The following is a 14,110-nucleotide window of genomic DNA, read 5'->3' on the forward strand; positions in this document are numbered from 1 at the left end:
CCAGGCGCATTACCAAGTATATCTGTTGAAACTAAATGTTTTTAGATGTAATAGCAAACCAAGATTGTAGCAGTATTTCATTCGAGAGCATTGACAATGTTTTAAACAAATAAAATTAACCGTATGTTGCATAATAAATAATTACTTACTTGAAGGGAGGATATAAGATGATCATCAACAAAAGCAAAACGAGGATAATGGAATGTAGTCGAATTAAGTCGGGTGATGTTGAGGGTATTAGATTAGGAAATGAGACACTTAAAGTAGTAAAGGAGTTTTGCTATTTGGGGAGCAAAATAACTGATGATGGTCGAAGTAGAGAGGATATAAAATGTAGACTGGCAATGGCAAGGAAAGCGTTTCTGAAGAAGAGAAATTTGTTAACATCGAGTATAGATTTAAGTGTCAGGAAGTCTTTTCTGAAAGTATTTGTATGGAGTGTAGCCATGTATGGAAGTGAAACATGGACGATAAATAGTTTGGACAAAAAGAGAATAGAAGCTTTCGAAATGTGGTGCTACAGAAGAATGCTGAAGATTAGATGGGTAGATCACATAACTAATGAGGAGGTACTGAATAGGATTGGGGAGAAGAGGAGTTTGTGGCACAACTTGACCAGAAGAAGGGATCGGTTGGTAGGACATGTTCTGAGGCATCAAGGGATCATCAATTTAGTATGGGAGGGCAGCGTGGAGGGTAAAAATCGTAGGGGGAGACCAAGAGATGCATACACTAAGCAGATTCAGAAGGATGTAGGTAGCAGTAGGTACTGGGAGATGAAGAAGCTTGCACAGGATAGAGTAGCATAGAGAGCTGCATCAAACCAGTCTCAGGACTGAAGACCACAACAACAACAACAGTTGTGACATAGACGGATTTGCAGTGGCTTAGTTATTGTTATTTTACTCACTCGCTATATATTTGTTATACTAGATACAGGTGAAGAGGTGGATTCTTTCTCCCTAAATGTCGACAGTGTGCCACATTGTCTAATAACAACCAAGACTTAATTTCACACAGAACTAGCAAGTATACGCGACTCCCTTGTTCTGTTTTTCACTAATAGAAAGCAAATGTTATCATTGATGTACAAATATTACACCTAATCTCATACGTTCCCCTCAAAAGATAAAGGTAAAGCTTAGTAGATTCAGTATTATAATTAATGGATTTTCTTGCGTATGTGATCTACACCACGTCTCCATGTAGCGGGACAGCATCACAGGGACTCCACAGTTGTATTATTTAAGATCACAGTTTCTAATAAACAGTCCCGATCGGCCGGCACTACACACACAATAGACAAGGGTGAGACGTAACCTACTAAACAGGTTGTTTCCTCCCTTTATTGGGATAGGGTATCTCGTTTCACCGTTTCCTAAGGTCTTTCGTACGATCAGAAAGAAACGGCAGATAAGTTACATTTGGAAATACTTAATGATTTTGATTAAAGATAATGAGAGTAGCAAGCTTGTAGCAGTTCTCGTCCCGTATGCAGGGTGTAACTAAATTTCCTTTACAGACTATAAGGACTGGTAGAGGATACCGAGACGCTTAAGATCACCACAAGAACTCAAGTCCGGAAACGTACCGTTCACCCGCAACACGCAAAATACCACGAGACAAGTTTCTCTCTGAGTCCTGTTGCTTGGAAAATGGGCCCACTTACCAGCATGTCTTGATGTGACAACCATCGACGTCAAAACAGATTTTCTACCTCCGTACCATGTTCTGGTGCACACGAACACCAATGCCTGATCCTCCAGCATCCGTCCTCGGATGCCACAGAAGTCTCGTAAATCAAGGATTTCATGACACCCCACAGGCTGCAGTCTTGTGAGTCGGGAGAACGCGCAGGTCAAGCAATAGGACCACCACACCTATCCACTGTTCCCATATAATTGGTCCACATGATCCCGGGCCGCCCATGCTGGAACTGCATATAATGACGCACATGCAGTGGCGTTTTTTCAAGAGTCCACCACACATCAAGTGATCAGTGAATGGCGTACATAATACTATAATCTCTGGAACGGCTCTAGACGACATGAAATCAAATAAGGCAGAATTCGTAAAATCACAGGGGGAAATGGCAACGAAGCAACTATTCGAGTTGGTGTATAGAATCTATCAAACTGGCGCTGTACGAACATACTTTCTGACAAACATCATCCGCACAATTCCCAAAACTACAAGAGCCGTCAAGTGCGAGAATTATCGCACGAAGAGCTTGACAGTTCATGCATCCAAGTTGCTGAGAAGAATGACATACAAAGAATGGTAAAGAAAATAGTCTGCTAGATGACGAACAATGTAGCTTTAAGAAAGGTAAAGGCACAGAGAGGTAGTTCTGACGTTGCAGCTGTTAATGGAAGCAAGACTGTGGAAAAACCAAGGCACAGTCATAGGATTTATTGACCTGGAAAACGCGTTCAACAATGTCAAATGGTGCAAGATGTTCGAAATTCTGAGAAAAACTGGGGTAAGTTATAGGGAAAAATGGGTAATATACAATACGTACAAGAACCAAAAGGGAACAATAAGAGTGGAAGACCAAGAACAAAGTGCTCAGATTAAAAAAGATGTAAGACAGGCATGTTCACTTTTGCCCCTAATGTTCAATGTATATATCAAAGAAGCAATGAGGGAAATAAAAGGAAGATTCAAGTGCGGGATTAAAACTCAGGGTGAAAGGAAGTAAGTGATAATATTCTCTGATGACATTGCCATCCTCAGTAAAAGTGAAAAATAATTACAGAATCTGTTGCATTGAATGGACAGTCTAATGAGTACAGTGTACTGATTCAGAGTAAATCGAAGAGAAACGGAAGTAATGAGAAGTAGGAGAAATGAGAATAGCGAGAAACTGAAAATCGAAATTGAGCATCAGCAAGTAGACCAAGCCAAGGAATTCTGCTGTCTAGACAGCAAAATAAACCATGCCGGACGGAGCAAGGAGAACATCAAAATCAGTGGCAAAATTGGTATTCCTGGCCAATAGACTTTGCTAGTATCAAACATTGGTCATAAATTTCTGAGAATGTACCGTTGGAGCATAGTATTGTATGGTAGTGAAACATGGACCTTGAGAAAATCGGAACAGAATAAAATGGAAGCATTTGAGATGTGGTGCTACAGAATGCTGAAAATCAGGTGGACTGATAAGGTAAGGAATGAGGAGTTTCTCCGCAGAATCGGCGAGGAAAGGAATATATGGAGAACAGTGACAAAAAGAAGCGATAGGATGATAGGACATGTATTAATACATCAGAGAATGACTTCCATGGTACTAGAGGGAGCTGTAGACGGCAAAAACTGTAGAGATTGGTATACATCCAGCAAATAACTGAGGACGTAGGTTGCAAGAACTACTTTGAGATAAAGGGGTTGGCCGCGTCAACATTTGCACGTGCGCGGATGGTGTGCACATGTACGAACTTACACAGAGAATCGACTAAGTCTTCCAAGTGCTTGGCTTTTTGTGAGGTAGAATATTTAGGTGCAGATACGTCAGCTGGAGTGTACTCACTCGTAAACATACGGTCCGACCTGTTGCAGGACTGGTTTGGCACCCTGTTCCACCTCGTCTGGGTTGGTGACGTTGAAGAGGTACACCTTATACAGCAGCGGCTGCGGCAGCTCCACGAAGCGCTCCATGGCAGCTGACCCGTCGTGAAGCTGAACCGCCTGCAACACACACCAACACAGGTGTTCAGTACATTACACACCAGCTGCAAGCTGCGCTCCATGGCAGCTGACCCGTCCTGAAACTGCACTGCCTGGAACACACCAACACAGCTGTCCAGTACACTACTGAACAGCTGAACAACAGGCTCAATAGCAGCTGGTCAGTCCCACAGCTGCACTGCATGCAACACAGACAGTCACAGGCAAGCAGGAAAGCTGCTGTGAAGTTTGGAAGGTAGGAGACGAGGTGCTGGCAGAATTAAAGCTGTGAAGACGGGTCGTGAGTTACGCTTGAGTAGCTCAGTCGGTGGAGCACTTGCCCAAGAAAGCAAAGGTGTCAAGTTCGAGTGTGGGTCCGGCACACAGTTTTCATCTGCCGGGAAGTTTCATATCAGCACACACTTCGCTGCAGACGGGAAATTTCATTCTAGTACAATATAACAGTTGCACCTGCACAAAGCTTCCGTCACAGCACGCCTATCTTACGGCTGAACTGTCTCTCTCTCTCTCTCTCTCTCTCTCTCTCTCTCTCTCTCTCTCAAACACACACGCATACGCACACACAAGAGCGCGCACGCAGCCTGCACTTTGCTACCGGGTGTTAATAATTAAAGTGCAGGTACTCACGGAAGTCCAGTGTGGGCTGTCATTATCGTTTGGCAGCGAATCTTACTAGACATTTTAATGTGTTAATACGGAACCGATTTACGCTGGGAAAAAAATTAGTTCCAAATTTACCCACCAGGTGCATATCTGGCGCTGTTGATTACGTCGTTTTACGAATGCAGCATCTCTCCGACGTCTCTGGTGCTTATATTGAATAAATTGTGTAAGCTGCGTTTAATAATAAAATCAAGATTATGTCCTTCTTACTTGTTTGACATTTTCTGCCCACATCCAGCTCCTAATCCATTAGATACGGAAATGATTCTATACATATTCATTGTATGCACAGCGCCAGATTTGCACCTGGTGGCCGAAACTGGAACTAATATTTTTCCAGCCTAGATCTGTTTCGCTTTAATGCATTAGCATATCTACGAAGTTTTCTAGGCATACGATAATTACGGCCCACACTGGACCTCTGCGAGTAGCTACACTTCAATCGTAAGCAACAGTACGCTCTCTGAAGGAGGGTGCTGCTCGCCTGTTCTTGACCAGTGGCCTCGTGGCACGGTGGGGCAGCCTGAGAAATGACTACCAGCCACCACCCTGTGCCACAGTAAGAGATGACGCTCGTGCTGGTCTACAGGGGCTGGACAAAGTACCATAAATACGCAACTAACAAAGTATGGTTAGAGCCATCTTTGGCATGTACAACTTCCTGGAGGTGCTGTGAATAATAAATACTGGCCAGTGCGATCCTCACAATGATACTACAGTAATGCAGGGTGTATCAAAAAGAATCATCTGTTTGGCACATCTATATTGCTGAAACTAATAAACATATACAATGAGTTTTTTTTTTCTTTTGACGAACAGGACGCTCAAAATGTTCTTTTCATAGCTTTCCATAGGTGTTCAGTATGGCCCCCTTGAGATGCACGGCATATTTCAATGCGATATTCAATTTGTTCTCACACTGCAGCGAGCATGTCTTGAGTTACAGCTTCCACAGCTGCTGTTAAGCGATGTCTCAGGTCATACACTCTTGTTGGAAGCACATAAACAGAGTCTTTTATAAACTCCCACAAGAAATAATCATATACAGTCAGGTCCGGTGACCTTAGTGGGCAGTAATGTAAGGCAGAATGATTTGGTCCAGTGCGACCGATCCATCGTTGAGTAACCCTTTGATTTAAAAATTCCCATAATTCCAGACGCCAGTGTGGCGGTGTCCCATCTGTTAGAAAATCAAATCGTTCGAATTAGTCTCCAACTGTGGGGAAATAAATATCTCCAGCATATCGAGATGTGTGCTTCCAGTAACAGTGTTATCGGTAAAGAAAAATGGACCATACACCTTTTCCCGTCGAATTGCACAAAACACATTAAATTTTGGAGAGTCCCTCTCATGTTGTACAACTTCATGTGCTTGTTCCAAACGCCATATTCTCACATTGTAACGTTTCACCTTTCCATTTAAATGGACCGTTGTCTCTTCACTAAACACTAAGCTTGAGAAAAAAAGTGTCATCCTCCATATTGCCAAGAACGAAATTACAGAACTCCACACGTTGTTGTTTGTCACCTTCATGAAGAGTTTGCAGTAGCTGAATTCTGTATGGTATCAAGTGTAAACGTCGACGCAACCCATGCCGGAAGGACATCGGGGGCATGTCGAGCTGGACGGCGAAAGGATTTCTTCAGACTTCTTGTGAAACTATGGCGGATGCGTCCGACGTCTGTGTCAGACACTCGGAGACGGCCCGGTGATTTTCCTTTACACAAACAACCTGTTTCTCGGAACTGTTCATGCCATCCTCTAATGCTCTGCTGTAGGAGGATCCACATCATACCCAGTACGAAAGTCACGCTGAAGAGTCATTACTCACCCGCACTGCGCAAAACGTAGAACACAAAACGCTCCATGTTGCCCAGACACCATTTTTACTAGAACTGAAGTGGGCCCACACTGGTGCTACCTAGCGAGAACCATGTAAAACTCGAGAGTCTGCTCTTTTCAACAGTACGTTGTTCACGCACACATCTCAAATAACATAATAGTTACGATTTTTTTAAAAAATCGGTGATTGTTTTTTTGATACACCCTGTAGATCAAGAGACGTTAGATATAGTTTAAGGGACCTTCAATACTTTGTTTTTCGTTTACAGACTGCTGTGAATGGATCGCAGTTCTGGCACAGAAGAAGACCAAGGTATACGTTCGATTTCATCCTCATTTTCAACCAAATTCCGGAATATCCAGCCTCATAAAGTAGAGCGTGCACACAGGGCAGGTTAAACGCTTGGGCCGTAGCTGTACTCGACGTCATACGACACTTGAGAAGAAGCGAAGTCGTGACTCGACCGACCACACTAGATACCTCCAGTAAGCTGCAGTCGGGTGCCTGCGATGTTTGGGCCACTGAAGACAGGAAGCTTTGTGTGTGGCTGAGAACGGTGGCCTTTTGCGAAGTGCCCGACTTCAAATTTCAATTGCAAGCAGTTCTCTTCAGATTCTTCGTGTGTTCACTTACAGCATCAATTGCTGCAAACCTACTGTTACTGACAAGGCATAGCACTCGCCTATGATCCATGTCGGTTAGATAGTTACGGCGGGGCAGATTGTTCTCTCACTATGCATTAAACCATCATTCCACCTACTTAGACAAGTTTCAGGTTGTCTGCCCATTCACTCTGCGATGGTAGATACTGATTTCGAAAGACTGGCGTTAATACTTCTTCGCATAGTTGACCAATGAGTTTGATGTGATGTGCGTACACAGACTCTGAGTCTGAGATATTATTATCGCTAGTAGAAGCGAGCGAACACGAGAGAAGTCGGGAGTCGTTGGACGTAGCGTGCGGTGGAGAGAAGTCGCGCGGAATGAGAGGTCGCAACTTGCCGTGACCGTGCTAGTAGCGCCGGAGGAGAATTTTCGTACCAACTGAGGGTTTTTTGGTAATTTGCCTTTTGTTGCCTAGTTGTTGCTTGCTTGCGCACTGAACGCATTTTGTCAGACTTGTGTATGCATATATTGAGAGTAATATTCGTATCTGTGTTGTCGCCAGAGACTTGATTATTGGGTATAGACATTCCGGAATAATTAGGGTCTCTGTAATCTATTTTTCCAATATAGTAAATTAAAGTCTTTATTGGTTTCTTTTATTTATTTTTTTACTTTTTTTACAATGATTAAGGATATTTGACGAAATCCCCCCTGCTCATTCAATTTGTATATAAAAAATAATATGGCAGTAGTTGTTGCAGTTATTACGACCATGCATTGGACTCTGCATGGATGGCAGTATTACTTTTGAGATATTTCTTCGTCCAATCTAACACCACCAACAGCACGGCAAGACCAGCAATGTGCGCTTTTACCAGAGGTGACTGACATTTATTCCAGTGGGCGAATTATTACAGTACATAAGATTCTCTAGCTTGATAAAATAAATTAGCTTATAAAATTGTGAGCTTAACAAAAGCAAGACTGCCAGGTTGTCAGTGCGATATCTTTACTTCTCCAACATTCAGCACGTGTACAGATCACTAGAGTAAGATAGGATAGATACGTACAGAGCCATAATTAGTGTCGTTTGTTGTTTTGTTTATTATTATTATAAGCCTCGAGTGTGTTCGGCAATTGCAGTGGCGTCCAATAATCAAAATGCCGAACTAGTAACCGTTTATTTCCATGAACTGATTTTACTGGGCAGAAGTCATCGAAAACTTGCATAAAGAGAGTATTTTTAATAAGAAGAGTCTTCACAGGCGTAAAAGGAACTGTTCCAGAGAGACGTTGAATTTCACGAGGCTTGTTAATGGTATAGTTTTTATTCAAGCTGGTGTTCGCTAGTGGCTGCCAGACAGAAACCAGTTGGGGAAAAAATGAAACTGGAACCGGTACTCCAGCTTGATTGCAACCACTTTTCACTGCCTCTCTGCACGAATGGAATGCAACAGGTATTGGCTGATGTTGGCATGGACTGTTTGGCACGCTTGTTACAGCAACAACAACGCGCAACAAAAAAAAAGTAAAGTACCCAGAAAGGGAGGATAAAATGAAATGAAACTTCACTGGCTGAAATGGTATGCGATGTTATTTGAGTGATTACAAAATCGAATCAAACTTACAAAGAACTTAGTAATATGAGCCCATTTATCAGGATGATGTCGCACCCGCTCTGGCCTGGATGCACCGCATTGATTGACATACAGATGTTGTGTCCTGTCAAGAGGCAAGCAGGCATACAAGTGCTTTAAGTCGTCCTTGATATCCTGGATAATGGCAACGGGAATTAGTTGATTGGTTGAAATGGCTCTGAGCACTATTGGACGTAACATCTATGGTCATCAGTCCCCTAGAACTTAGAACTACTTAAACCTAACTAACCTAAGGACATCACACACATCCATGCCCGAGGCAGGATTCGAACCTGCGACCGTAGCGGGCGAGCGGTTCCAGACTGAAGCGCCTAGAACCGCTCGGCCACACTGGCAGGCTCGCTGGTCACAGAAGTACCTCAACATCACGAAGGTTTTCTAAGTAAGGCTTCAGTATGACTGCTTAAAACATTTATTGATCATTACGATAGTTGTTTATGAAGATTTCCATTTTCGCCTACGTTGTCCTGAAGTATACACACTGAAGCGCCAAAGAAACTGATACAGGCATGCGTATTCAAATACAGAGATACTATATGTAAACAGACAGAATACGGTGCTGCGGTCTAAAATGCCCATATAAGACAACAAGTACCTGCCTCAGTTGGTAGGTCGGTTACTGTTGCTAAAATGACAGTTTATCAAGATTTAAGTGAGTTTGAAAGTGTTGTTATTGTCGGCGCACGAGCGACGGGACACAGCATCTCCGAAGCAGCTGACCATTTCACGAATGTACTGTGAATATCAGGAATCCGGTAAAAAACATCAAGTCTCCCACATCACTACAGCCGGAAAAAGATCCTGCAAGAACGGGACCAACGACGACAGAAGAGAATTGTTCAACGTGACAGAAGTGCCATCCTTCCCCAAATTGCAGCAGGTTTCAATGCCGGCCCATCAAGTGTCAGTGTGCTAACCATTCAACGAAACATCATATGGACTTTCGGAGCCGAAGCCCCACACTCGCGTACGCTTGATGACTGCACAACAGAAAGGTTTATGCCTCACCTGGACCCGTCAACACCGACATTGGACTGTTTACGACTGGAGACATGTTGCCTGGTCGGACGAATCTTGTTTCAAATTGTATCCAGTGGATGGACGTGTAAGGGTATAGAGACAATCTCATGAATCCATGGACCTGCATGTCAACAGGGGGCTGTTCAAGCTGCTGGAGGCTCTGTAATACTGTGGAGCGTGTGTAGTTGGAGTGATATGGGACCCCTGATACGTCTAGACACGACTCTGACAGGTGACGCTTACGTAAACTTCCTGTCTGATCGGCTGCAACCATTCAAGCCCACTGTGCAGTCCGACGGACTTGGGAAATTCCAGTAGGACAATGCGACACCCCACATGTCCAGAATTGCTACTGAGTGGCTCCAGGAACACTCTTCTGAGTTTAAACACTTCCGCTAGCCATATCTTGGTTGCCTTGCAACGTGACGTTCAGAAGAGATCTCCACCCCCTCGTACTCTTATGGATTTATGGACAGCCCTTCAGGATTCACTGGTGTCAATTCCCTCCAGTTCTGCTTCAGACATTAGTCGAGACTATGCCACATCGTGTTGCGGCACTTCTGCGTGCTCGTGGGGACCCTACACGATATTAGGCAGGTGTACCAGTCCCTTTGCCTCTTCAGTGCATATACGTCAGGACAATGTAGACATACTTGAAAATGGAAATCTTCCGAAACAGCTGTCGTAATAATCAATATGTTTCAAGCAGTGATACTGGAATCTTACTTACAATGTCATTTCAAGACATATCTTTCACTGCAGTCCCAGCCATCAAGAAAAGCACGAAGACTGTTCATAGGGATACATTCCGTGTCTGGACAAGTATTGTCCTGTTAGAAAATGGCACCGCCACACTATCGCATTAGTGGTAACACATGTCCGCCCCCTGGTAGCTGAGTGGTCAGCGCGACAGAATGTCAATCCTAAGGCCCCGGGTTCGATTCCTGGCTGGGTCGGAGATTTTCTCCGCTCAGGGACTGGGTGTTGTCCTAATCATCATCATTTCATCCCCATCGACGCGCAAGTCGCCGAAGTGGCGTCAAATCGAAAGACTTGCACCCGGCGAACTGTCTACCTGACGGGAGGCCCTAGTCACACAACATTTAGTGGTAACACATGAGTACGGAGGACCGTTATGTCTTCAGACCTCCTTGAATCATTACCAGGCGTGACCTGAATGCAAGAATGATCGCGCCCCGCACCATGACCTGAGGAGTACCACAGCTATGCCTCTCCAAGTATTAGAAGATAGGCACCACGGGAAAAGCAGCCACCTGTGTTGTGTTTTCAAAGGTAGCCTACGCATTGGACGATAATGCCTTGACTTGCTGCTTCCACACTGCGACCAATGATGGGGGATGATACATAATGTTGCAGCGGGTCCATTATTTACTTTCTCATGACAGATGCAGGAGTGAAGGGAGTATGTTGCACAATATGGTGATCCTCCCCTGTGGTAGTAATACGTGGTCGACCAGAACCTTAATTATGAGTATGTCTGAACTCACGTTCCTATACAGTTCAACATCAGGCCACTGTCACATCCGAAGCCCCCCCCCCCTCCAAAAAAAAAATTTGGATATTACATGAATCGACCATCGTAAGACCCCTCTCAAACGCTGTCGGGTGCTGACAACACTGTCTCACACGAGTACGCAACATCCGAGTGCTCTTCACAGTGATCACACACCATCTTACACTGTTCATTCCCTTTATAGACGCTACCAGGCCTGGTAAGAACGCTAAACACGACAATACTAACGCACTCAGGTGACCACTCTATCTGTTACAGAGAATTGCAACACCAGTCATTTACGTATCCGCCGATTATGTCTAACTGTAGGAATTTACAAAGACATCCGATCATGTCTTTTGCTTGCTTCACTTCTTTTGTCAGGCATGTACAAAGCGCCACATCTTGTTCAGGCCTCTTCAACGATGTTTGAATTCTTCCACTTATTACCCAGTACATTAACTACTTTATGGCTTTTGTTGCTGATGGTAAAGCTCAGTAGAAGTTGAAATGTTCTTTACGCAATTGCAGTGCAAGGCACCAAAATTTCATGTAGACTTTTGCTATGTACAAAATACACTCCTGGAAATTGAAATAAGAACACCGTGAATTAATTGTCCCAGGAAGGGGAAACTTTATTGACACATTCCTGGGGTCAGATACATCACATGATCACACTGACAGAACCACAGGCACATAGACACAGGCAACAGAGCATGCACAATGTCGGCACTAGTACAGTGTATATCCACCTTTCGCAGCAATGCAGGCTGCTATTCTCCCATGGAGACGATCGTAGAGATGCTGGATGTCGTCCTGTGGAACGGCTTGCCATGCCATTTCCACCTGGCGCCTCAGTTGGACCAGCGTTCGTGCTGGACGTGCAGACCGCGTGAGACGACGCTTCATCCGGTCCCAAACATGCTCAATGGGGGACAGATCCGGAGATCTTGCTGGCCAGGGTAGTTGACTTACACCTTCTAGAGCACGTTGGGTGGCACGGGATACATGCGGACGTGCATTGTCCTGTTGGAACAGCAAGTTCCCTTGCCGGTCTAGGAATGGTAGAACGATGGGTTCGATGACGGTTTGGATGTACCGTGCACTATTCAGTGTCCCCTCGACGATCACCAGTGGTGTACGGCCAGTGTAGGAGATCGCTCCCCACACCATGATGCCGGGTGTTGGCCCTGTGTGCCTCGGTCGTATGCAGTCCTGATTATGGCGCTCACCTGCACGGCGCCAAACACGCATACGACCATCATTGGCACCAAGGCAGAAGCGACTCTCATCGCTGAAGACGACACGTCTCCATTCGTCCCTCCATTCACGCCTGTCGCGACACCACTGGAGGCGGGCTGCACGATGTTGGGGCGTGAGCGGAAGACGGCCTAACGGTGTGCGGGACCGTAGCCCAGCTTCATGGAGACGGTTGCGAATGGTCCTCGCCGATACCCCAGGAGCAACAGTGTCCCTAATTTGCTGGGAAGTGGCGGTGCGGTCCCCTACGGCACTGCGTAGGATCCTACGGTCTTGGCGTGCATCCGTGCGTCGCTGCGGTCCGGTCCCAGGTCGACGGGCACGTGCACCTTCCGCCGACCACTGGCGACAACATCGATGTACTGTGGAGACCTCACGCCCCACGTGTTGAGCAATTCGGCGGTACGTCCACCCGGCCTCCCGCATGCCCACTATACGCCCTCGCTCAAAGTCCGTCAACTGCACATACGGTTCACGTCCACGCTGTCGCGGCATGCTACCAGTGTTAAAGACTGCGATGGAGCTCCGTATGCCACGGCAAACTGGCTGACACTGACGGCGGCGGTGCACAAATGCTGCGCAGCTAGCGCCATTCGACGGCCAACACCGCGGTTTCTGGTGTGTCCGCTGTGCCGTGCGTGTGATCATTGCTTGTACAGCCCTCTCGCAGTGTCCGGAGCAAGTATGGTGGGTCTGACACACCGGTGTCAATGTGTTCTTTTTTCCATTTCCAGGAGTGTAATATGTAATATAAAGGAAGAAAACACGGAATCTCTCCTTTAAAAAAAAATTAAAAAATTCCCCATTAGCCGGTCTGGCGGATTATTTCATTAGATTCAAGGACAAAAAATTCATGTAAGCAATACGGAAAATTACAGTGTGTATTGCAAAGCTGATCAGCAAGTATTATATTAAGCCGCGAACAGAATACAAACAACAGTCACTTTACACCGACGTGACAAAAGTCGTTGGATACCTCCCAATATCGTGTAGGACCTCCTTTGGTTTGTTTATTTATTTATTTATGCACACGTCAAGTTCCGTTGGACCAAGTTGAGGAGCAAATCTCCTAGGTCATGGAACGTGTCAGAACATGGAATTACAACATAAAAGTAATAAAAGATAAAAAGAAATGTTCATGAACCCGAAAAAAGTCAGTCCATAAGTTAAGGTAAACGCAATCAACAATACAATAAGAATCAGCTTAATTTTTCAAGGAACTCCTCGACAGAATAGAAGGAGTGACCCATGAGGAAACTCTTCAGTTTAGATTTGAAAGCGCGTGGATGATTGCTAAGATTTTTAAGTTCACGTGGTAGCCTATTGAAAATGGATGCAGCAGTATACTGCACACCTTTTTGCACAAGCGTTAAGGAAGTCCGATCCGAATGCAGGTTTGATTTATGTCGATTATTAACCGAGTGAAAGATGCTTATTCTTGGGAATAAGCTAATATTGTTAACAAGAAATGACAGTAAGGAGTATATATATATTGAGAGGTCAACGTCAAAATACCCAGAGTCGTGAACAGGAATCGACAAGAGGTTCGTGAACTTACACCACTTATTGCCCGAACCGCCCGTTTCTGAGCCAAAAATATCCTTCTAGAATGGGAAGAGTTACCCAAAAAATATAATACTGTACGACATAAGCGAATGAAAATAAGCAAAGTAGACTAATTTTCGTGTCGAACGATCACTCACTTCTGATACCGTTGGAGTAGTAAAAATGGCAGTATTAAGTCTTTGAACAAGATCCTGAACAACTGCTCTAGGCTGTGCAGCCACCCGACGTTGCATAGACTCAATAACTCATCGGAAGTCCTCTGCAGGAATATTGAACCATGCTGCCTCTATAGC

The 14,110-nt window shown here is 44.8% G+C and overlaps 1 protein-coding gene across 1 annotated transcript in view; it reads right to left on the reverse strand.

The window, feature by feature from the left end:
* LOC126253339 (sensory neuron membrane protein 2-like) overlaps positions 1 to 14,110 on the reverse strand; it is a 379,467-nt gene that overhangs the window by 143,585 nt on the left and 221,772 nt on the right. The window contains exon 2 of the mRNA XM_049954605.1: positions 3,530 to 3,687. Coding sequence (XP_049810562.1) covers positions 3,530 to 3,687 — 158 coding nt within the window. The remainder of the gene's footprint in view (positions 1 to 3,529; positions 3,688 to 14,110) is intronic.

This window comes from Schistocerca nitens, chromosome 4 (assembly GCF_023898315.1).
Source record: "Schistocerca nitens isolate TAMUIC-IGC-003100 chromosome 4, iqSchNite1.1, whole genome shotgun sequence".
Lineage (NCBI taxonomy): Eukaryota > Metazoa > Arthropoda > Insecta > Orthoptera > Acrididae > Schistocerca > Schistocerca nitens.